Source organism: Pteropus vampyrus, unplaced genomic scaffold, assembly GCF_000151845.1.
Source record: "Pteropus vampyrus isolate Shadow unplaced genomic scaffold, Pvam_2.0 Scaffold1000001795, whole genome shotgun sequence".
NCBI classification, from domain to species: Eukaryota; Metazoa; Chordata; class Mammalia; order Chiroptera; family Pteropodidae; genus Pteropus; species Pteropus vampyrus.
The window spans coordinates 1-22881 of record NW_011916197.1 but is presented as its reverse complement, the minus strand read 5'-3'; the positions used below and the strand labels follow the sequence as shown (position 1 = coordinate 22881).

The 22881-nt window shown below is 41.8% G+C and overlaps 1 protein-coding gene and 1 pseudogene across 3 annotated transcripts; one reads left to right on the top strand and one right to left on the bottom strand.

Moving 5' to 3' along the window:
- Positions 1-1075: 1075 nt before the first annotated feature.
- LOC105311193 (X antigen family member 2-like) lies at positions 1076-19563 on the bottom strand. 3 transcript variants are annotated; one of them, XM_023526978.1, is made up of 5 exons: positions 19546-19563; positions 4618-4756; positions 3225-3350; positions 1317-1400; positions 1076-1188 (listed from the first exon to the last, which is right to left on the bottom strand). In XM_023526978.1, exons 2-5 carry the CDS (start codon positions 4628-4630, stop codon positions 1166-1168), a joined length of 246 nt encoding a protein of 81 aa, XP_023382746.1. In that variant the 5' UTR covers positions 4631-4756; positions 19546-19563; the 3' UTR covers positions 1076-1165. The 3 variants fall into 3 exon arrangements, with proteins under 3 accessions (XP_023382746.1, XP_023382747.1, XP_011385514.1); XM_023526979.1 differs by having other exon boundaries at positions 19542-19557; XM_011387212.2 differs by lacking the exon at positions 19546-19563 and adding an exon at positions 19266-19360.
- LOC111735477 lies at positions 4629-5785 on the top strand (annotated as a pseudogene).
- Positions 19564-22881: the final 3318 nt, after the last annotated feature.

Here is a 22881-nt window from a genome sequence, read left to right as displayed (position 1 = left end):
AGAACCATGATTTTTACTGTGTGTAGAAGATGATATCAGCATGGAAAAAGGAGCAGGTTGCCTTCAGAGTGACAGCATCGGGACAGGTATCTTGCAGGGAAGATGGGCACCTCACAAAGGCTGAAGTGATGGGGACCTGGGGGATCCCGTTTGGTCCCTGCCCTGTAAGTAGGGTGCAATAAAAAATAAAATAAAATAAAATAAACCGAAAAAAAGGAGAACGAGAGCGAGAGAGAGATGCAAGCTGGAAACAGCTGAACATGCGACAGCCTAGTGCTACATTCCTCCCAGCCTTACAGAGACTTCCGTTCCAGACACTAGGTTTTATATACCAATTCATCGTATGAATCTAGTGTGACCTAGGTACCAAAGTCCGAAAGTGAAATAAAAGTATAGGCTAATGTCACTCATGAGGTCATACAGAAACATCCTAAACAAATTTGTAAGATGTAGATTATTCACAAAGATAATCTATCACAACCAATTTCCTTCCCTAAGAATGAAGGTTTGTTTAAATATAGGAACTTATCTACGTCATTCACCACATTAACAGATTATTGGAGAAAGAAACCCTATAATTATCTCAATAAATACGCAAGCGTTTGATGAAAGTCAACTATAATGAAGATACAGATTCTCAGCAAATCTAGGATTAGAAAGGGACTTCCTGTTACTTCACAGTAAACATGGTGAAAGGTTAACAATTCTCCATCTCCTATCAGGAATAAGACAAGGGTGGTCCCCTCTTACCGGTTCTCTTAACAGTGTACTGGGTGGCTCTGTCCAATGTTGTAAAATGAGAACAAGGGGAAAAGAAAAGGCCTAAGGTTTAAAACAGCAGAAGAAACTGCTAGTATTCAAAAATGATAGGATTGTGCATGTTGGAAAACAAAAAGGATCGAGACATAACACTTTGGAATTAATAAGCAGATTGAGCAAGGTTGCTGGACAGATTATCAACGTTGAAATACATCTGTATGTACCAGCTCTATCAGACAATAAAATTTCAGAAAATGATATGATTTTCAAGAGTATCAAACAATCGGGAAGAAATTTAACAAAAGATTCACGAGACTTTTTGGAGAAAGCCGTAAAACTTTAATGAGAGACTTTTAACAGTCCGACATCTCACGGAACAGTTTGCGTGGTTTCAGCTCCTCTTCCTTTAGTCCTGTGGTTGCCCTTCTCCTGTGAGATAAACATAACAGGTGGGAACATTACTTAGCAGAATCTGATTTCGGTTACGTTAGAGGCATACGAAGAACACTACGGTTTTGGTTTTATAACGCAGACTTCCAAACACGTATTTCACCAACCTTTTTTAAAACACACCACTCTTTCTACTGCTACAAGGAAAGAAAAAGGCGGTTCCCAATCAGAACATAAAAAGTGAACTGAACCTGTTAAAGTAAGTTTTAAAAAGAAGGTAAAAATTGTGTATACATTTACTAAAAATACAAGCAACAGCCAGCCCCCCCCCCGCAAAAAAACCTAAGAAACAAAAGACATTTACAAGAGAATATCATTTAAATGCTTTCACTTGGCATAATTTTCCGTACATGAATTGGCTACAACAGTCATGTCACATTTGTTACTGCTTGAGTAAAGTAAATAGAAAGGCCAGTACTACTTTTGCTTTTTCCCTATGGTGCAGAAATGTACAAATGTTTCTTTGGGCTAGTTTAGCCCTTATGTGCTTAAGTACGGTAACAATATGTCCTCTAGTTCAACCGTAGTCCTAGTGTAATTATGAATAATGCCTTATACACACTTGAAAGTGTTTCAGTTTGTATTATAAATTATATGGTCACACTAGTGTTGAGTCATGACCATCATTTTTGACATTAAGATGCGAACCACATATATGCCACAAACATGTCATGGCTAGAAAAAAATAAAAAGGAATGCAGGGAGAGAGGAGTGAGAAGAAAAGATAGAATGAAAAAAGGAGAAAGACACCTAGAATGTAAGCACTGTTTCCAAAGTAAGTGCTTTTGACAATCTTTATTGAGGAATAGTTAAGAAATATAATTGTGTATATTTAAAGTATAAAACACGGCGATTCAACGTATGTACACATTGTGGAATGATTCCCAAGAAAAACACAAGTAAGTAACACATCCATCGCCTCACATGGTTAACATTTATTTCTTGCGGTGAGAATGCTTGAACATCTATTATCATCAACTTCCCAGTACACACTACCATGTTAATAACTAAAATAAGAGTGTTTGAGGGACACCTCTGATCAATTTCCAAAGTCTTCCCATGATCTCTGGCATGTTTACATGTTCAGGTACGACTGGGATATATTAAATAATATATGCTTTCCTAGTATATTAATCATTTCATCCATATTTTGAAAAGATTATGTAGAATTTAAAAACGTACTCACTTCCGATTACATAAAATCCTCAATATCTGTTTGTGTCTTGCTCATATTCCCTACTGTGTATCTTGGCCTTCTTCTGTTTCTTGTCAAGATTATGTAAATAACAGATATGCTTCACAAAACTTTTTCAGTGTCCTTATGTCCAATATTTAATTTCTTCACAAATATCTTTAAAGAGAGCCGTTTTTCTCATTTATTAGTTGTATTATGTTTCCTCTTCCTCAAGATTTATACTGTTATTATATACCTTGTATCCCATCCCTTCGGTTTACCCTTTTGTAATTTTTTTTTAATTTTGAAATTGAATTGTCTTGCAATTCATTATTTATTTAATAACATATGTACTAAAAAGCTATGATAGTCCCATGGCTACATTTGAGCCATGTTTAATAGGTTCCTAAAGGAAGTCTGAATGCTCTCTAAATGTTAATAGTCTAATGAACATGCCCAGCAATGTAGAGTAAAAAGGTTAAGGAGTCGAATGGAGGGTAATTTCTTCCTAAAACATAAAGAGCTGCTTTGATATTCAGAAGCTCTTGTAATGAATGGTCACCAATCTGGAAAACATAAACATTGCTTTTTTTTTTTTTTTTTTTTTTTTTAGGCGAGGCAACCCTTGGTTGACCTCACAGATTGCAAGGACCTTGTCAGCTTACAATCCCTTATTTTTTTAGTTTTTTATTTTTGACGCCTACAGCACCTAGGTGGTCTCCCATCCAAGTACTAACCAGGCGCGACCCTGCTTAGCTTCCGAGATCGGATGTGATCGGGCTTGTTCAGGGTAGCATGGCCGTAGACAACACTGCATTCTTAATGCATATGCATAACATACTTGCTTCTGGCATATAAATGGAATCTGCTTTTGGTAAGACAGCTTCCTTGACATCCGGTCCATCTCTGCCCTCATCCCCAATGTTCAGCTGAGTCAGGATCTGGAGATCAGGTTCCGCGTCAGGCCCTGATAAACAAACAAACAAACAAACAAACAAAAACACAAAGGTTATCAATTGGAACAGAAACATCCCGAAGTTGATTACTCAGAAATTATTCAGTTTGCACTCTTTCAACTTCGAATGTGACCGATTGATTTTTGAAGGCAGAACCTTATATATACTATGCCACTTTTGATATGGTTAGAGGTGATAATATCATAGTGTCCATATTTTCATGAGGGACACTAGCTCATCAAGGACGACAGTGGAGACAGTGAGCATGCTTAGCAGGGGTATCTAACTCACACCCGCCATGACATCAGTGACGGCCTGCATTCTCTCTACTAGATCAGACCTAGAAACTGGGAACTAGACAAGCCTTGCCATTTTATAACTTGAGGCTCTTTTTTGGGAAAGGATTTAAAACATAATTGTTTTCCCAGAGCCAGAAGAATTCAGAATTTGGCAGAATCAAAGAACAAGTATCCAGGTCCCTATACAAAAAAAAAGGAACATCTAGCGGAGTGTTGACTCATTTTCTTAAATTGCGATGAAATCTTAAAATGTGACTCAAGATGGTAAGTTATGATGAATAAGTCACGGAAAACAGAGTCTCTCTGTGTTCTATGTATTACAGACAACTGAACTAGAGAACACAAAAATCAGCACTGAAAATGCTTTTTATATATCTGATCTGAATTCACTATTCATAGAAATCAAGGACTGTAACCTTACTAATTCCTGAGTGATCCACTGAAGTATGTTTGCCGCTGAAATTGATAACTTTTTTTTTAAGGGCCTGACCCGGAAGCTGATCTCCAGGAACTGACTCCGCCAAAGACTTGAGGGTGAGGGCAGAGAGTAAACATCAGTTAGCAAGTTTAGAACTTCTACCAGAATCACACAGATTATATTAAAGCTGGCACTAGAAACTACTTCAGTACCTCAGCGTATTTCATACAAACTGGTAATTACTTGAACTGCTTTCTGTATTTGTTAAAAGAAGAAATTATAAAAGAGTGAAAATTGTTAGCAGCTGCTTAAAGTACACATGCTCAGAAGAAAGAAATGTTTTCAGAAGACATAATTCCCTATGGCTTTGACCCGATTTGTTTCCATCTCCGATAATCTATGAGTTAGGCATTCGGGCATCTGGGTTCTGAACGACCTCTCACAGAATCTTTACATGTGAACTCTATTATTAAAGTAAGGGTAATGTTACCTCTATATTATTAAAGATACAGTTGTGGAAAATGGAAAATGCATAAATTGCATTCTTATCGTATGACATACCCGCTTTTGGCATGTCAATGGGCTCTAGACTTGGTAAAGTCTCGCCCTTCTTGCTAGAGCTGCCGAAGGCTTCCGTGACGGTGAAGACTCTCTGGGATCTTCAAACACGACTCCTTCCACACTTTCGAAAGCCCTACTACTAAACCAACAGGTAATGTGCCCTTCAGCCATTTGAATGAATCTTCCAAAATCCCTGTGAAACCATCTACAACTCCAGTTTCCTTAGTGACAATCACCACCTCGAAACCCACAGCAAAATCATCAACAGCTCCAGTTTCCTCGGTCTCAAAAAATATTACAGTCACCACCTCGAAATCCACAGTTTCGTCTAAAATGACACCACCGGTGCTCTCAACAAATCTGACTCCCACCACCTTAAAGTCTACACCCAAATTAACAAGTGTTTCATAAAACATATCGCAGACATCAACATCCACAATGACTACAACCCACAACAGCTCCGTGACGTCTGTTTCTTCATCAGTCACAAACACGGCACCTGTAAATTCTAAAGAAAACATGGGCTCAAAAATTGATTTGGGAAGCTTTGTTGGTGGTATTGCATCAACACTGGGAATTTTATCTAGTTTTTACACTGGATTCAAAATGGATTATTCAAGAGGAAGCATTCGGCATAGAACCACTGATGAGCTTGATGCCATCATTCAAGGAAATCCAAGGACCAATGACAATATCGATGCAACCCTATCAACGAGTTCAAGACAACATTCTCCTTTTGAAAACAGTATAAACAAGCCATGCATATACTCTATAATGTATTACATAAACACGTAAACATCCCTCAGGATTACAAAAGGCAAAAAAGGGTTTGGTTTGGGTTCTTAATGAACATTTGGAACATACATTTAATGCATCGGTTATATTCCCCTTTAGAAAATACATAGTAAGAAAACCAAGTCCTGTCACATTTTCTTGTGGCATTGGTCCCAGAGGGCCAACAACTGAAAGACATCATGACTGAAGGGCACCGATGCCACCTGGCTGTACAAATAAGGAGCTTGTCACAGCACTCAAGATGTCGATTGTCTTTGTTGCTCACACGAAGAATTTCATGGATATATCCTGATTACTAATGCTACACAGCAGAATTTTTACGAGAAAACCAGGTCTTAAGCATAATTTTAGTTTAAGTGTCTCTTCAGAAAGCATCAATACTTATTATGTTCAGTACTTGGTATAGAAACAAATGCACCCTCCCGCCCCCCCCCCCACCACCACCACTACGAAAAAGTAGATATCAAATAAAAGCAGAAGCAATGCCTGGGCTTAGCCTTGTTAGACAGCCACTGGAAAGCCTGTATTTTTATTAATAACTTCTTTTGAGCTTTCAATGCCAGTTGATATAATTATCTTGCTTTCCTCTGTGTAATTTCAGCAAATTGCAGTGTTTTACATGATAATGTTTTAAAGACTTAGTCCTTATTAGATAAGAAGTTAGCTTATTTGTAAAATGTGATACATACATCCAGGCAATGAAATACTATTCAGCACTAAAATGAAATGAGCTATCAAGCCCTGAAAAGACATGGAGGAAACTTAAATGCACATTACTAAGTGAAAGAAGCCAATCCGAAAAGGCTACATGCTGTACGATGATGCCGGCTCTGTACCATTCTGAAGTGGTAGATACGCATTCATTCAAACACAGAATGTACACCACCAAGAGTGAGGCCTAATATAAACTATGGACTTTGGATAATTACGATGCGTTAATGTTAGGTTCATCAGTTGTAACAAATGTACTGCTCTGGTGGTGGGGGGCGGGTGTTGAAAATGGGTGCGTCTATGCATGTGTGCGGCCACGGGGTATAAGGGAAATCTCTGTACCTTCCTCCCAATTTTGCTGTGAACTTGAAACGACTCAAAAAAATACTCTTTTTAAAAAATGGAATTCACATAAATATTTAGAGATTCATTTTTATATAAAATTATGAGAGAATTAATTTGAACCTAGAATTACATACCAGCCAAACTGTTAACTATATTCATATTTCAAAAAGGAAAAAATAAAAATGTTTATTTTCTGTAAAAAAAAAAAGTCAGATTATTTGCAACTGTGAGAATAGCATCACCAATGGAAATTACTTTATGTTCTATTCAGCTATTTATTATATAGTGAATATTTTTAAGATGTAGAACTACTTTCAATATCCAGATATATTTAATGTAGTGTGAACACACGGAACTTTAAAAATAAAAGCCCCTTATATTAATTTCCAAAAGAACACTTAGAACGCCGTATAGTGAGAACTACAGATTAATGCTATGTTTCTCAGGCCAGGGATTGTGGAGCTCCCTTCAGGCTCCTAAACCCACAGGATGAAAATGGTGCGTTTTCCTGCACTGTCGATTTTACTGAAAAATCTGGGGAAAGCGCATTTTTATGCTAAAACAGCAATGTATTTTGGAACACATTCTTTTTTTTTTTCGGATTAAAAATGTTTTATTTGAAACATTTTCAAATACGCATGGACTACAGAAAAGAGCGTGATAATCCCCAAGTACAGATCCCCTATACTCAACAATCATCCAAGATTTTTAAGCAACTCCTTTTAATGGTTTCAGTTTGGATTCTTTTGGTTAACTCCTAAAGCAAAATGATATGTGTATACCACTATTTAGTATCATTTTTTCATTTTTATATCATTTTAAGGCATTATCTTTTTCCGCTTCGCAATTAAAGTGACGATTTATCTCACTTATATGACCCCATCTCCTACTGCTGAGCAATAGATATTTACAAAGACTCAGTGTATACTCCCGTGAAAGTACTTACTAATTGTAAAGAAAGTGTAATTTTTTCATAGTATAAGACCACTGAACTGCATGGGTATTAGCCCATTTCTGCATTTGTGTTTTTCTCTTCTGGGAAATGACTTCTTTGGTCAGAAGCACTGTGTGGGAAACCACTAACACTATGGCGAACAGAAAAGGATTCTGTAAGCTATTAGGCGGTGGTGCTGGAAAGGCATAAGGAAAGCAAATCTATTTCCAGGGTAAGTGACAAATCACTGTGCCCTCCACAATGAAGGAGCACAATGTAATCAGCCTGCCACAGGTGGCTGGCCAGTCTCCCCAGGGAACGGTGCCATGTCGGGGACTTCATGGTGAGCACTGCTGTCGTCAGGATGGCTGGAATACATTTTCATGAAGTTTTGAAACAGGAGATTTCCTGCTTCCTCACTTGGGTATTCTTCGGACCCCGTCTCTTCCTCCCGTGCTGAAGACGAGGCACTTTCAGAAGTACTATGTTAACGGAAAGAAAAAGCACAGTATTGTAGGAACACCAACATTAGCCAACTCATTATGGAGTGCTTCCAGTTCTACAGTTTATATTCCAACACTGAACACTCAGGGTCCAGTTTAGACAAAAGGGGTATTTAGTCACAGTAAATACTATTTCTATCTCAGATTGGCCAAAGTAAATCGCACCAATTTCTAATAGTCTAAAAATGAGCTAAGATGTCCTAATAGGAATCGCATTAGAAACTAAATGTAATTTTTGTGATCTGCTTTTGGTTTACAGAGAATACCCTAGGTCAAGAATTTTGATATGAAAGAATCATCTCTTCTCACTGTGCATTGTGGCCAACCGATGCGATGAATGTGAAAGATAAAAATTGTCCAACATATGAATGTGACAGGATGTGTGTATCACAATGCAGTGTGGAAGGAATGTTATGAAACATCGTTTACTTTAGTTTGAAAAAAGATGTAGGCTGATAGGTAAATTGTAGATTACCAAATTAGCCCTAACTGGGCTTTCAACCGCTGCTTTCATATCTTTGCACATTATACTTCAGATACATTTTTATAGTAACGGAGGCCTTTTAAATTTAAGTTGTTTAGTCCTCTGCATTCTTGATATTTCAGTACTTCAAATCAGTCAGAACTTTGTAGACGGGCCTGAAATTTTCTTGAGTACGTCTTTCTTTAGCCCTCTGAAGATAAAAAACAAACAAACAAAACCTTTGAAGTACTAAATGTCGTTATGTGCCTTTAAAGTTCTCCATGCTTTCAGTCTGAAATAATTTAGCTGTCTGCTCTCTGTAAATAAGATGCATAATTGGTTACTGTCAAATACCAGTACGTCAATACCATCAGGTAGTTTGGTTATATGCAAAAACAAAAATTGAGAAAAACGGTGATGCAAACCAATATGTTACTTAGGATCACATTTCCTAACCATAAATTTACCTTCCTAATTACGTTCACTTAAGCAACCGTTTGATTTTGTTTGCATTCCTTGAGCAGGTATTTACTTGAAGATAAAGGCAATCCAGATGCGTATCTAAATATTAGGAAGAATTCAATCAGTGATTTTAAAATTTCCTTAGATAACTCATGAAATTAATAATTCAAATGCAGATAAATGGGAGCTGGCAGTATATTACAGTGATCATATTGTATTTTCCAGACAAAAATTTTAAGCAAATTCCTCTTACTTTTTTTCTTCTTACCATAATAACAAACCCTTGGTATTTCATTGTCACTGAAATGTATTTTTAGAATAAAATTTTGCTCTCCAAGAAAAAGAAAAACCAGTTATATTTAGGGTCACAGGCCCTATGTCTCACACTCCCTACATGCATCTCATTCAGAAGGAAGTAGCAGAAGTAACAGCAAGTTAATAGTGATAAACGGCAAAATTTCTGTCTTACAGCGAGCATAAAGGTAGTAGGACTGAAAGAAATGAATGGACTGTGTTGTCAGTCATATTGTGAAAACCTTTTCACGGCAAATTGTAATACAGAATGAAGTTGTTTCCAAACGTTATCTCCCTAGGCAGGAGATTCCTGGATTAGTAAAGGTATGTTGATGAAGCCAGTGGAATACAAACTCTTGTTAATGCAGAGAGTAGCTGTGTGCAGGTTTGCATTCCATTCGTTTTACATAACGTATTAGTTTTGAGTGTGAAGTAGGATATGTAAGGGAAAGACAGGAAGAGGACCCAAAGCAGAAAGTAGCGGTTTGCACGTAAGTTAAGACAAAGTGTTGCACAGACTACTAGGTATCCCATCCATTAGGCTTCTGTTAAGGAAGTACCTTGAGGGGGATACTGGAGGTGTCTCAATCAATTTCTCTCTGTCTCTCTCTGTCTCTTCTCTCTCTGTCCATCTCTGTCTCTGTCTCTGTCTCTCTCACCCCTTCTCATTCCCTCCCACCTTCCCTGAAAAGCAGCTTGAATAGGACCTGTGGTTCTTCAAAAACTATTTTTCAAGTCTTCATTTTAAAATGAATTAAATCTCCTGATATGCATTCTCATCAATCCATTTTACAGGCAGAAGATATAAAAATAAATACGTAAGTTTAAATAGAGCAACGGATATTGACTCACAAATAAAAATGTTATTTTAAAATAAGAATGACATATTTTGTCTCTCAGCTTAGCAACCCTTAAAAAATTATCAGTACTTTCAGGATACAATGATGCAGGCACTGGCCTATGTTTCTGGTTAAAGGAATTTGGCAATATGTGGCAACTGGGAGGAATCCCTGCAAGGCAAATTATCTAAAATGTGGGCATAGATTTATTCACTCACTTTTTTAACCAATAACAAACTTTTAAGAAAATTAACAATGGTTCTAGGACAGATGTAGATCCAATAACCAAACAAAAAAATTCAAGTGTTTTTCTATTCTAAATGGAGCCTCTTTATTACGTCAACAAATTCAGGTGGGTTTCAGGTATGCTATAGGATGGTATGGAATGTACGTATACATTTGTTGTGCTTTTGTTCATGTGTCTATTCCTGCAACTCATCTTAACCTATTAATTGACAGTTAATTTCTCACTTTTTCCATTAAGGAGGAAGAATACCTTTTGAGATCCTCTCCTCTTTACAAAATGAATAATTGTGACTGCCACTGATATACTTTCAGGTCATTATTGAGCCTACTGCTTACCTAATAACAAATTGAAAAAAACTATTTTCATCCTGGAAACACTTCAGGGTATCAGATACTCCACTAATGACAAAGAATGGAATGAAGGCAATTTTCCTACGTCTTTTTTTCTTCCCTGAGGTAATAACCATCATATTCTTTGTTAAAAAAAAATTAGTTAAACTAGTTTCAAGTATGCAGTACATTGGTTAGACATCGATAATATTCATAAAACGATCCCCTCATTTGCACCCTCTCCCGCTTGGCCCTCCACTTAGCCATCATATTAATACTAACTGCATTCCCTCTGCCATGCTCCCCATCCTCGTGCCCAACTATCAAACATTGAAAATACAATGTTAAGTAAAATGAATGAATGAAATAAAATAGAAAATAAAAAAACCTGAGCAAAAAATACAGCTCCTGTCCTTAGGAAGGTTACAGCCTGCTTCGTGCCTTTGAGATAGGAGTCGGGTTATTCCTGCTTGCTGTCTCAGTTACGAAATACAGCATTTTCATTCTTTGAGACAACTCATACTTTTAGGGGGACGAATGAGTAAAAACCTCAAGGTTTTGAAATGATTTTTAGAAAGGATAACTCAGGCTAAAATTTTGAGTTTAATAAAACTTGTTGAAGTCACAAAGTGATATGAATCTCCTAGTGTTTACAATGCACCTTTATGGATGAGAAAACCATCGAAAAAAAATAGATCACAAATCATTAGTAATGGTTGTCCCTGGGTGAGGAGACCATGGTTTCGAGTATTGTAATATATTTTCTCGGTCCTCTAAATTTTCTCCGGGGAGTTTCGAGTGACTGAAGAATATAGTCTAAAAGTGCTAATGGGAAACCCATGACAAGAACATTCGCAAAAGCAGAAATAGAAAATGCTAAGGCAAGGGAAGTAAAAGCTAAAATAAATGAATGGGACTACATCAAACTAAAAAGTGTCTGCTCGGCAAAATAAACCGTCAACAAGGTTAAGGGGCAACCATCCCAATGGGAAAATACATTTGCAAGCAATACCTCCGATAAGGGCCTAATATCCAAAATATACGATGAACTCATACAACTCAATAACAACAACAAAACAAAAGATTCAATCAAAAAATGGGCAGAAGACCTGAACAGACACTTCTATCTAGAGTACATACAAATGGCCAACAAATATTAGCTATTAGGGAAATGCAAATCAAAACCACGATGCAATATCATCTCACACCTGTTAGAATAGCTATAATCAACAGGACAAGTTATAACAAATGTTGGAGAGGATGCATAGAAAAAGGAACCCTCGTGTATAGCTGGTGGGACTGCAAATGGGTACAGCCACTATGGAAAACGGTGTGGAGGTTCCTCAAAAAACTAAGAATTGATCCAGCAATCCCTCTACTGGGTATTCACCCCCAAAGACTTGAAAACCCATATCCAAAAAGATATTTGCACACCGATGTTCATAGCAGCATTATTCACAGTGGCCAGGACATGGAAGCAACCGAAGTGTCCTACGATAGATGATTGGCTAAAGAAGCTATGGTACATATATACAATGGAATATTACTCAGCCCTAAGAAGAGATGAAATACTGCCATTTGTGACAACATGGATGGACCACGAGATAATCATGCTAAGCGAAATAAGCCAGACGCAAAAAGTTGAAAATCACATGATATCACTTATATGTGGGATATAAACCTAAAAGCAAGAAATGAGCAGGACACACAAACAGAGACTCATGGACATGGACTACAGGCTACTGGTTACCAAAGGACTATAGACTAGTGGTTACTAGTCGGGTTGGGGGAGGAGGGAGGAGGTAGATGGGGTAAAGGGGGTCAAATATATGGTAGCTGAGGAAAACTGGTCTTTTGGGTGGTAAACTCACAGAAGAATATACAGATGTCAAATGATAATGTACACCTGAAAATTATATAATTGTATTAACCAATGTTACCCCAATAAACTTAATTAAAAAGAAAAGAAAAGGAGGGAAAAAAGAAAATGCTAAGGACCCAGGGCACAATGTTTTCATCAGGGACTTTACTTTGGGGTCAGTCACCCCAGGGCTAGTGTAACTCAGGGAGGTACACAAGCAAAGAGCTGAGTGTCCCAGAAAGGACTCCTCCAAAGTGTTTTCAAACACAAAGGGCGGGACAAGAGGCTTGTTCATGGATCGACACTGCCTTCTAGAGTCCAAAGAACCTTAGCTCCAACATTTCCGGAAGTAATTCTCTCTCATTCCCTAGTTTTCCTAAAATACACAAGAGATGGTGTCTCAGGCACCAAAAGTGATGACTCAGTAAAAACAAGGACCAGCCCGAAACCCCTGCGAACTGGCCGAAGCACACTGCTCAATTACACCTGCCCTCCTGCAGGAGCAAGGGCATGGAACTCCCAGTGACAGGACTCGGGGGCCTGTTCGACCAGAGCTGTGCTCCCACTGGCAGGTTCTGGGTCTCTGTTCCGGAGTCCAGTGAGGTCAGTGCCGGTCTTGGAGCGTGCGTCTGCTAGAAGTTTCTATCCTCACCCTGCTGTAAATGGTCAGTTGAGGGACTAACAAGTGCCCCAGCTGCCCCTCTGTTACAAGTATGCGACCTATATCAATCCACAGGACAACTTCCAATGGCTCACTCTCCCTACCTCGGGACCAGTGACATAATCGCCTTCCTCCTCTCAGCCCTCACTCCTCAGAAACCTGCCGGCCATATGAAGGCCCACAAGCATGACTTGGTCAGCCCAGTAGCCTCTCTGTCTTTAAGGATGTTCCCTTTCTACTCAATCGAACATCCCCATACCCAAGGACATGGGCCTGGGCATCAGAGAACCCCCAATATATAACAAAATGTTAAGAAGAAAATCTCTGACCACAAGGGAATGAAACCACACACTTGCAAATAATCCATGGGGCAAACGACAATACTCAGGGGAAATGAGGAAATACTTTGAAGTGGATGAAACTGAAAATACGACATATCGAAATGTGCAGGATGTAGTGAAAGCAGTACTAGGCGGTAAATGTACAGTCACAAATGTTTGTATCGAAAGGAAATAAAGGACCTAGATCAATAACAAAAGCTTCCTCCTTAGGAACCTAGAAAAAGAATAGCAAAATAAACTCAAAGCAAGCAGCATAGGGGAAATCAAGTTGGCATCAGAAATGAGAAAACGGAATGCAGACGATCAATGAAACCAAAAGCCGGATCTTTGAAAAGGACAACAAAGTTCACAGCATTCTACCTGAAATGACCAATACATGACCTATATGTGTGTGTGTGTGTGTGTGTGTGTGTGTGTGTGTGTGTGTGTGTGTGTGGAAAGAACACACACGACTTACTGATATCAGAAATAAAATATGTTACAGACTGGAAATGAAAAGGAATCTATGAATAATTCTACACACTGCATTATGGCCACTGTGATAAAATAGAACAACTGCTCGAAAGACACAAACTACCTAAGCTAACCCCCAAATACACAGAGAATCTGAATGGATGTATATCTAAAACATCGAATCTGTCATCGAAAACCTTTCAGAAAAGAAAGCTCCAGGTCCCAATGATTTCCCTGGAAAAACCCTCAAAGCTGTTACGAAGTTAACAGCAATTCTACACAGTCCCTTCAGAAAATAGAAGAGAGGCAGTACTTCCTGAATCCCTCTATCAGAAGCTTACACTCTGATAAAAAGTCAGACAAAGAAAGTATTAGCACATCAAATTCAATAACATGTAAAAACTCACAGTCTGTGACCAAGTGGCATTTATCACAGAAATACAAACCTGGTGAAGCACTGAAAACTCAATCAATCAATCCACCATATCAGCGTACCAAAGAAACAGAACCAAATGATCGGGTCAACTGACACAGAAAAAAATTTGACAAAATTCAACATCCATTCATGATAAAAAGATTCAGTTGTAGAAAGGCGTTTCCTTAATCTGATACAGAGCATCTATAAACATGCCCAAGCCTTCCCTCCTATTTAGTGGAGAAAGACTAAATGCTTTCTGCTTAAGATCAGGAAGAGCCCAGGATATCAGCTCTTGGCCCTGTTATGAGACATTGTACTGGAAGTCCTAGTCACTCCAATAAGGCGAGAAAAAGAAATAAATGGCTTACAGATTGAGAAAGAAGCACTAAAACGGCTCCGATTCACGGATGATGCAGTTATCTTCACAGAAAATTCTCATGAAATCTACCTTTAAAACTCCTAGGACTATTAGGTGCATTCAGCCATGTTGCCACATGCAATTCCAACGCAACATATAGAGCACATTTCAATCCAAGTACCGGCAACGAACAATTACAAAACTAACAAACAAATAAAAAAAGCCACGTGCACAAATCTTTACAACAGATTCCCAAGAAAACCTCTCAAAACATATGCAGGAACCGTATTCTGAAAACTCCAGAAAGCTGGGGAAAAAAATAAATGAAGACCTAAAGAAACGGAGACACACACTGTGTTCACGGGCTGACAAATTCCATTAGATGAAGATGTTGATATTCCCCAAATGGATGAACCGATTTTACACAATTCCAGTCAAAAATCTCAGTAGGAGTTTTTGTAGTAGAGTCCAACTGATTAGAAATTTAGGTGGAAAGGCAAAGAAACTAGAAGAGCCAAATTATGTTGAGAAAGAAGAATAAAATTAAAGGAGTAACACCGATTTTAAGATGTGCTATGCCGCTAGAGCCGAGACACGGAAACAACCTATGTGTGCGTCGAGGGATGGATCGATTGAGAAAATGCATTAACGCACATACAAACGCACACTCACTCACATCTGTTATTCAGGCATAAAAAGGAAATCCCGCCTTTTGAGACTCCATGCTTGGACCTCGAGAGCATTATGCTGACCGAAATATGTCAGACAGGGCAAGATAAAAACTCTATGTTCTCCCATACGTGGAAACAAAAGAAGCCAGTCAGAGAAACAGGGATTCCAATGGTGGTTGTCAAGGGCTGGAGGAAATGTTGGCCGAAGCATACAAACTTCCAGCTATAAAAGGAAGAAGTTAAGGGGATCTAATGTACAGCATGGTAACTATAATGAGCAACACTGTACTGCGTACTGAGAGTTGTTAAGAGAGTAGGTCTTAGACGTTATCCTCACACACGCAAAATGGTAATTATATGAGGGGATGGAGATGTTCCCTAACGTTATTGTGGTAGTCACTTCACAGTACATACATGTATCAAAACATCAGGCTGTATACCTTAAACATAACTATGTTACATGTTAGGAATATCTCAAAACTGAAAACAATAAAATGAAACCATCAAGTGGGAGCCCCTTCAAGCTATCTTCTGTGTCCTTCTGACATCTCCCCATCATTTTTGAACTGAGTCTTATTATTCACACCACAAATTGAGCCAGATTCTTGTATCCTTGCCCTCCCCGAGTCATGGAATGAATCATTTAGTGGAGAGTGGTATTTAAAATACAGGATCCGGGGGCTAGGTGTGCTTATTGCTACTGGGATGTTGTTGTAACCAAAACTGCTCGAATACGACATGCACGCATTCCAACACACGCACGTGTAAACATGTACATCTACATCTATACACATGTACGTAGACTGAAAACCATGAGTTCACACGGAGACCTCCAGTTCTAGTATAACAGCTCAGAGTTCGTAACAGTTTTCCTCGTTTTTGATTTGAAACTCTCCTTTCTCAAAGTGACAGTCGTGTCTCCCATTATCCTTATGCATTACTGAACTGATGAGTCCCAATGCATGTAAGCCATTCCTTTCTCACACAGAGGCCCTCCTCCTGTGCTGTGCTGAAGCATCCCCCACCCTTGACCTCCACAACTCACTCAGCATTGAATCCCTGAGCAAGTTAGCCCTCGCCCCCACCCATCCACACCCAGGCACATCCTCCTCACCGCTTTGGACCCTGTCACCCACTGCAACCTGTCCCTATGTAAGGGTGCCCTCCTCACTACTTCTGGGCTCTGACTCCCCAAGCTGGGATGCCACTTCAAGCATAAGCTTGCCTTGCTCTGCCACACCTGATACCATAGCTTTACGACAGAACTGCTCTGGGGCAAAAGAGAAAGGAAGTGAAATACAGGCCAGGAAGAAGTAAAGGTGAATATATCTAATACAATCACTTAATTAAGGCGAATCGGGACAAATCCAGGCAACATTATGAAGCCCGTGTGTTTTTTCTCACCGTTCTCCAGCTTCCCCCTCCTACCTCCCTCCTCGGCTCCAACTGCTCTCTCATTCCTAACGTCCTGCCCTCTATCGAGAGTAGAAATGTTATCATGAAAAAAAACTCAGACACTGCTGGTGGGACTGCAACTGGTACAACCGCTATGGAAAACAGTATGGATGTTCCTCAAAAAACTAAGTATTGATCTACCATATGATCCAGCATTACCTCTACTGGGTATTTACCCCCAAAGACTTGAAAGCTCATATCCGAAAAGATATTTGTACACTGATGATCACAGCAGCATTATTCACAGTAGCCAGGACATGGAAGCAACTAAAGTGTCCTACGATAGATGATTCGATAAGGAATCTGTGGTACATATATACAATGGAATATTACTCAGCCATAGGAAGAGATGAAATACTGCCATTTGCAACATGGATGGACCTCGAGATAATCATGCTAAGCGAAATAAGCCAGACGCAAAAAGTTGAAAATCACATGATATCACTTATATGTGGGATATAAACCTCAAAGCAACAAATGAGCAGGACAGACAAACAGAGACTCATGGACATGGACTATAGACTAGTGGGTAACAGAGGGGAGGGGGTGGGGGGAGGTAGACGGGGTCAAATATGTGCTGACAGACAGAAATGTAACTATGGGAGGTGAACACAGTGTAAATATATATAAATATATATGTATGTATGTATATATGCCTTATTGTTAAAGTGTATAGCTGAAACTTACTGGATTTCGTTAACCGATGTCGCCATAAAAATTTTTTTTTAAATGAAAGAAAAAGAAATGTTATGGTGGGCATGACTGCCATGTAATCATTTATATCGGCTGGTTAGCTGAACTTCGGTGCAGATGGTGTCCTCCCTGCAGCTCTGACACGGGAGCTCTCTGTTTCTCATGATGGAGTCCAAGATTGTACCCTATTTACCAATGTCAGGTGTGAGCGGGAGGCAGGCTCAGGCCACTTCGCGGAACCTCAGGTCCTTCGTCTGGAAAATGAGGGTGACCTCCCCTCCCTCACAAGTGGGAGCAGATATAGAGATGGCAACACCAGACACCTTTCATGAGCGCTATGTGCCAACCCCAGTGATGAGGGCTTTACCAGCATCCCAGGGCTCCTTGATATCCAGGAACACACCGAGTGGATGTCCCCCTCAGCACTCTTGCATTTGTCGTTCCTTCTGCCCGGCACGCTCTTCCCTCAGGTAATCTACCACCTGCTCCCTCATTTCCTCCAGGTCTCTGCTCACTTGTCACCTTTCCAGGAACACCTTCCTTCATTACCCTGAATATATTAATAACATCCTCCCCTCATACTCTTTCCCCTGGCCTGCCCGTATCTTTCTCCATAGCACTTGCCACTCACAGATACGTTCTATGTGTACTGACCAGCTCCATGGAATCAGAGACTCTGCCAGTGTTGTTCTCTGTTGTACTGCCCAACTCCTAGAAGAGTGCTCAGGGACACAGCAGGTGCTCAGAAATTTCTTGTGGAAGAGGACTGGGACCCACGCTCTTTACACACATTGATAAGATATACGGTACCCTCCAATATGGGCACTGGCATCATTTTATTCATTCTGATGCATATCGAGGCTCCAAGAGACAACTGACTTGCCCAAGGACACACCACCAGGACCTGGGGATCCACGTTTTAGAATCTTATCTGCCGGGATTCAAAACCCTCAATTCCTGAACAGAGTCCTCACAACCAAAACGGTAAGAGATTTTGCCAGAGACACAGACTCCAAACAAATCAGATACTCTGGGACACCAAAAACAGCTCACTGAACACAACCTAAAACAGATTCCAAAAGTCTCCGCAGAGAGAGCTCACAACTTGAGTCACAGACTCCGAATCAGAGCAGAGATCCTGCACACTGCAACAACCTCCCTCACACCAGTGGACCAAAGTCCTCTCTCGGGAGATAAATGAAAACTGCTGATACCTCACATCCTAGAGACAGACCCCGGAAGCATGCAGACACCTCCCAACGGAGTACCCAGAACCCCAAAACAGAAAGACAGAAGTTCAAATAACTCAGAAACCCCGCATTACCTTAAGATAAAGTCCCCATACAAATCAGAGGACCCAAACCTGGATACAAAACCCCAACCAGCTCGGATACTTTAAGATAAAGCTTCCTTCCCACCCCCCACCCCACGGCCAACCCCCCACACCCAAGAAGCTTGGAGACTATTCAGGACCCAAAATCACAAACTGCTGGGATTTCATAGCCTGGGGTGTGGACCTGGACACGGAGATCTCACACACAGGGACACAATCCCCAAAGCTCAGAAAACGCACAGTCAGGTACACAGGCACACAAACCCTAAGAGACCTTACACCAGGCACATAAAATCCACTCAGACAAAATATCCCACTCACTCTCAAGTCCCCGAAAGACTCAGAGACATCAAAGGTACCCAAACAGCAGCTGTGATGCCAGCCCTCGCGATACACATCCCCAAGAGGCTGGACGCCTTACTTCTTAGGCAGGGACACCAAACCAGCTCAAACCCAACCCCCCGCCCCGCCGCCCTCTGCACCTTAACTGCGCGCATCGGTCGGATGGACGGTGCCCTGCCCAACGCGCCTCGCTAGGCTGGGGACTGAGTTCCGGCTGAAGCAGACAGCGCCCTCGCCCGCGAATCCAGCGTCGGACTCTGGCTACCAGGCAGCGATTGCGCTGAACCTCGCCACCCACTGGGGCGGCATCCTCAGCCCTGACCCGACAGTCAGTCGGTAGGTAATCCAACCCGTAGAAAAATTTTACGCTCTCAAAACATGCGCGCGCGCACACACACGGACACGCACGGACGCACAAACACAGCCTCGCCCTCAGCTCCAGCTCACAATCGTCGCGCCGTCCCACACAGATGGCCAATGGGCTTGGGCCGGGGAAGAGCGAGGCCACCACTTGGGGTCCAGTCGGAGGCACTCTGCACCCAGGAAGCGCTTAATCCCTCATTCTCGCCGTGGCCGTCCCAACTGGGTGAGACCATGTAGATACGGAGGGGTGGAGTGATGTTCATCTCTCTAAGTAAGTGAACATCAGGGCCGCAGCCCCAGACCCGATGTCCACTCGGGCTCCAATGCGACAGGAGAATTGAGAGCTCCGAGTACAGATGGATTCGGCGGAATTGTATGCATACTCTCAGTGTCGTGACAAACGCAGTGGATTATTTTCAAATGGATTCCCCCCTCCAGTGGTACTTCCCGGAGCGGACGGTCCTACTCTGAGCGCCTCAGTGGTACTTCAGGTCCGCGTTGTTGCTTCTCGCGCGCCCCTTGGTGGTGCGAACCTGGAACAGCTTGTCCTCAGAGAGAGCGGTGGACCATTCTAGGCCGGTCCTCAAAAGATGGGAGGGCAAAGTCAGCATGAAAATCCCAAGTTCACTGCAGTCTTGGATTCTTAAAAATGTCTCCTAAACTGAAATTTACCTCCCTGCGGTGGCCACCATGATAACAGGGAGTGTTGCAAGCGTTTTCTATTGGCTGAAAGTTGTGCTGGCTTGTGTCTTCCTGGGTAATGCAGAATAGGTCTAGTGGGAACAAACAGCCACACTGCCAAAGGGCAGGAGGGCTAGAGCTTCGGACTGGGGTCAGAAGGACTGGTGTGGGGCAGGTCTCAGTCTTTGACCGTCAGTAGGAGGTGAGAGAGACAGCAGGATCTTTGGTTATGTTAGGGAAGGGGCCATCCCCCAGGGGCCTCAAGGACACTGAGTAGGTGAGATGAAGACCATAGGCTTTGTCACAATCCTGTCACCCCTGAACATGTTCCCTAGCAGAATCCTCGACCTGACAAGCTGTGCCTTTCGCCGCAACCTTGCATTCATTTATTCATTCTTTCATTCTTTTGTTTCCCAGAGAAGAGTTCCAGGCTTCATAAAGAGTAGAAACATTTATTTGAGCAAAAATATTTGCCACCTGCGAGACTGCAGATCCAGGTAGCACCCACCCTGTACTCCAGAGAGAACAAAGAAAGGCTGGGTTTATAAGGGCAATAACCACAAAGTGTAATTCTTTCATGGAAATGAAGAATTGCTGGCTAGGTGAGCAGGGATGCGTTAGTTCTAACGTGCAAACGAGGGAGGCAGAAACCACAGGAAGGAGGTAAATTTAATACGTGTCCATACAGCAGTTGTTGTTCCCGATTATCCATGACTCAGGCTTGAGCTGCGTTTAGCATCATTGTAACAACTCAATAGCAGCTCTGAGAACAGAGGCACAGGATGTGCAAAGGCCCCACTTACCTAACAGCCTCTGACTCCATTTTTAAGTAACTCACTCAAGCAGTGGTTGTTGCAAGTTATTTTCTTCCATTATTGCGTTCGGTTCGCCAGACTATGTGTCGGCCTCTATAAAGGGAGTTGGGAATACAACCGTGTGGGAAGATTAAAAAAAATTGCCCTCATGGAGCTTATATTCTATTGAGATCATACAGCACAAAAAATGTAAGTAATTTGTAAGTGTTAGAAATTGCTGTGATTAAATTAAATTGGAATAATGAAATAACGTGAGGAGCATTTCTAGAAACAGTGGTAGAAGAAAGTCTAAGATGGTGACATTTGAGCTGAAACCTAGAAGACATGAACATCTGGGAGAAAGTCATCCCAGACAGAGGAAGAGCCAGTGGAAAAGTGCCAGAGGAACTCAGGCTAGCATGTATGAGGAGCAGTGTGGCGGGTGGCGTGTCTGGCAACGCATGATCACGAGAGAGGTACGATGTGAGGTGGTCAGAGAAGAAGTGGGGAGCAAGACATGTAGGGCCTTCCGACCATTTGGGCTGGGGTGGGGGCTTTGACTTACTCCGAGTGAGCCATCAGAGGGCTTTTAGCAGAGAAGACCCTTTAGGAGGCCAGAGCCCAGGTCGCAAAATGTAAGCGGAGTTGTTCGCATTTTGCCCCAAGGAAGAACCCCTTGCCCAGACCATTTCAACAGAGCATGGCTTCCCTGGACAATCCTGTGCACTCAGGGGGAACTCCCACAACTGCTTCCCACACAGATACACATAAAAGGATGATACCCTCAGGAGAGGTGAGGCAAGGGCCCCCAAGGCAGGAGTGAGGTCATACCGAGGCCAGTGTGTGAGAGGGACCAAGTAACAGGCACAGAGAAGACAGAGAGAGAGGGCATTAGAGAGTCAGGCACAGAGCGACTATTTCTGGCAGGACAGTGTCCCCACTCGATTGGCTCCTAACTCTGGGACCCCAGCCCTGCTACTGGATGATGTGCCTGACGCTTCACGGGACAGGACGCCCCTCCCTGGGGAGGGCGTCTAGGAGATGACTAGGCTGCCCGGGGCCTGGACCTCAGCTACGCTGTCTTGACACTCAGCAGGCTCCTCTGCTCATTTGGACAAGGGCATGTTCCGGTTAAAAGGAAGATCGTGCTGTACACAGGGTCCCACATACTTCCTCAGGTCCTTGACTGCCCTCTTGCTGATCTCAGTGCCAAAACAATGCTTTAAAGGGGGAACAGGAGGCAGGGTTCTCTACATTTGCAGTGGCGCCTTGTGCAAACTCATGAATCTGAAGTATTTCCCCACCTGCATGGAGGTTCACTTCTCGATCTTTCACCACCTACTCCACAGGTGGTGTGAGGATTGCATCCTATACATCAAGTCCCAAGCATGTCCTGTGAGCGAGAGACATACATCTTGGCAGTGAGTCAGTTGCAGGGTCCTGGGGGCCTTAGGTAAAGCTCGCCCCTCCCCCTTCCTTGTGACGCCGCCCCCCCTCCACTACCTGGCCTGGGCTGTGCTAAGCTTTCCCCTGCCTCCTCCAAGGGGTCAAGATGTTTCCAGTACTTTCTTCCTCAGGACCTGAGGTCTTCCATTCTCACTGAGCCCCATGAGTCTCATCTGCAAATTGTGACCTCTTCTTAGGGATTTAGGAGGATTTTCTGAGTTAATATGTGGACATAAGATTGTTATCGTGCCGCATTCACAGGTGGGGTGGATTTCATCACATACTGTTCTTATCAGTATTCTTAGCATGGACTCCTTCAAGCTGCCCAGGACTGAGTACTTGTCCTCCCTGAGGACGGGGATCCTAAGATTTCATCTCTGAGGCTCAGGGCAGGGATGGGAGAAATCCCAGGAGAGGAGAAACCACACACATGGTGAGAGCACTGAGCGAGGAAGATCCAACCTGCCTGCCT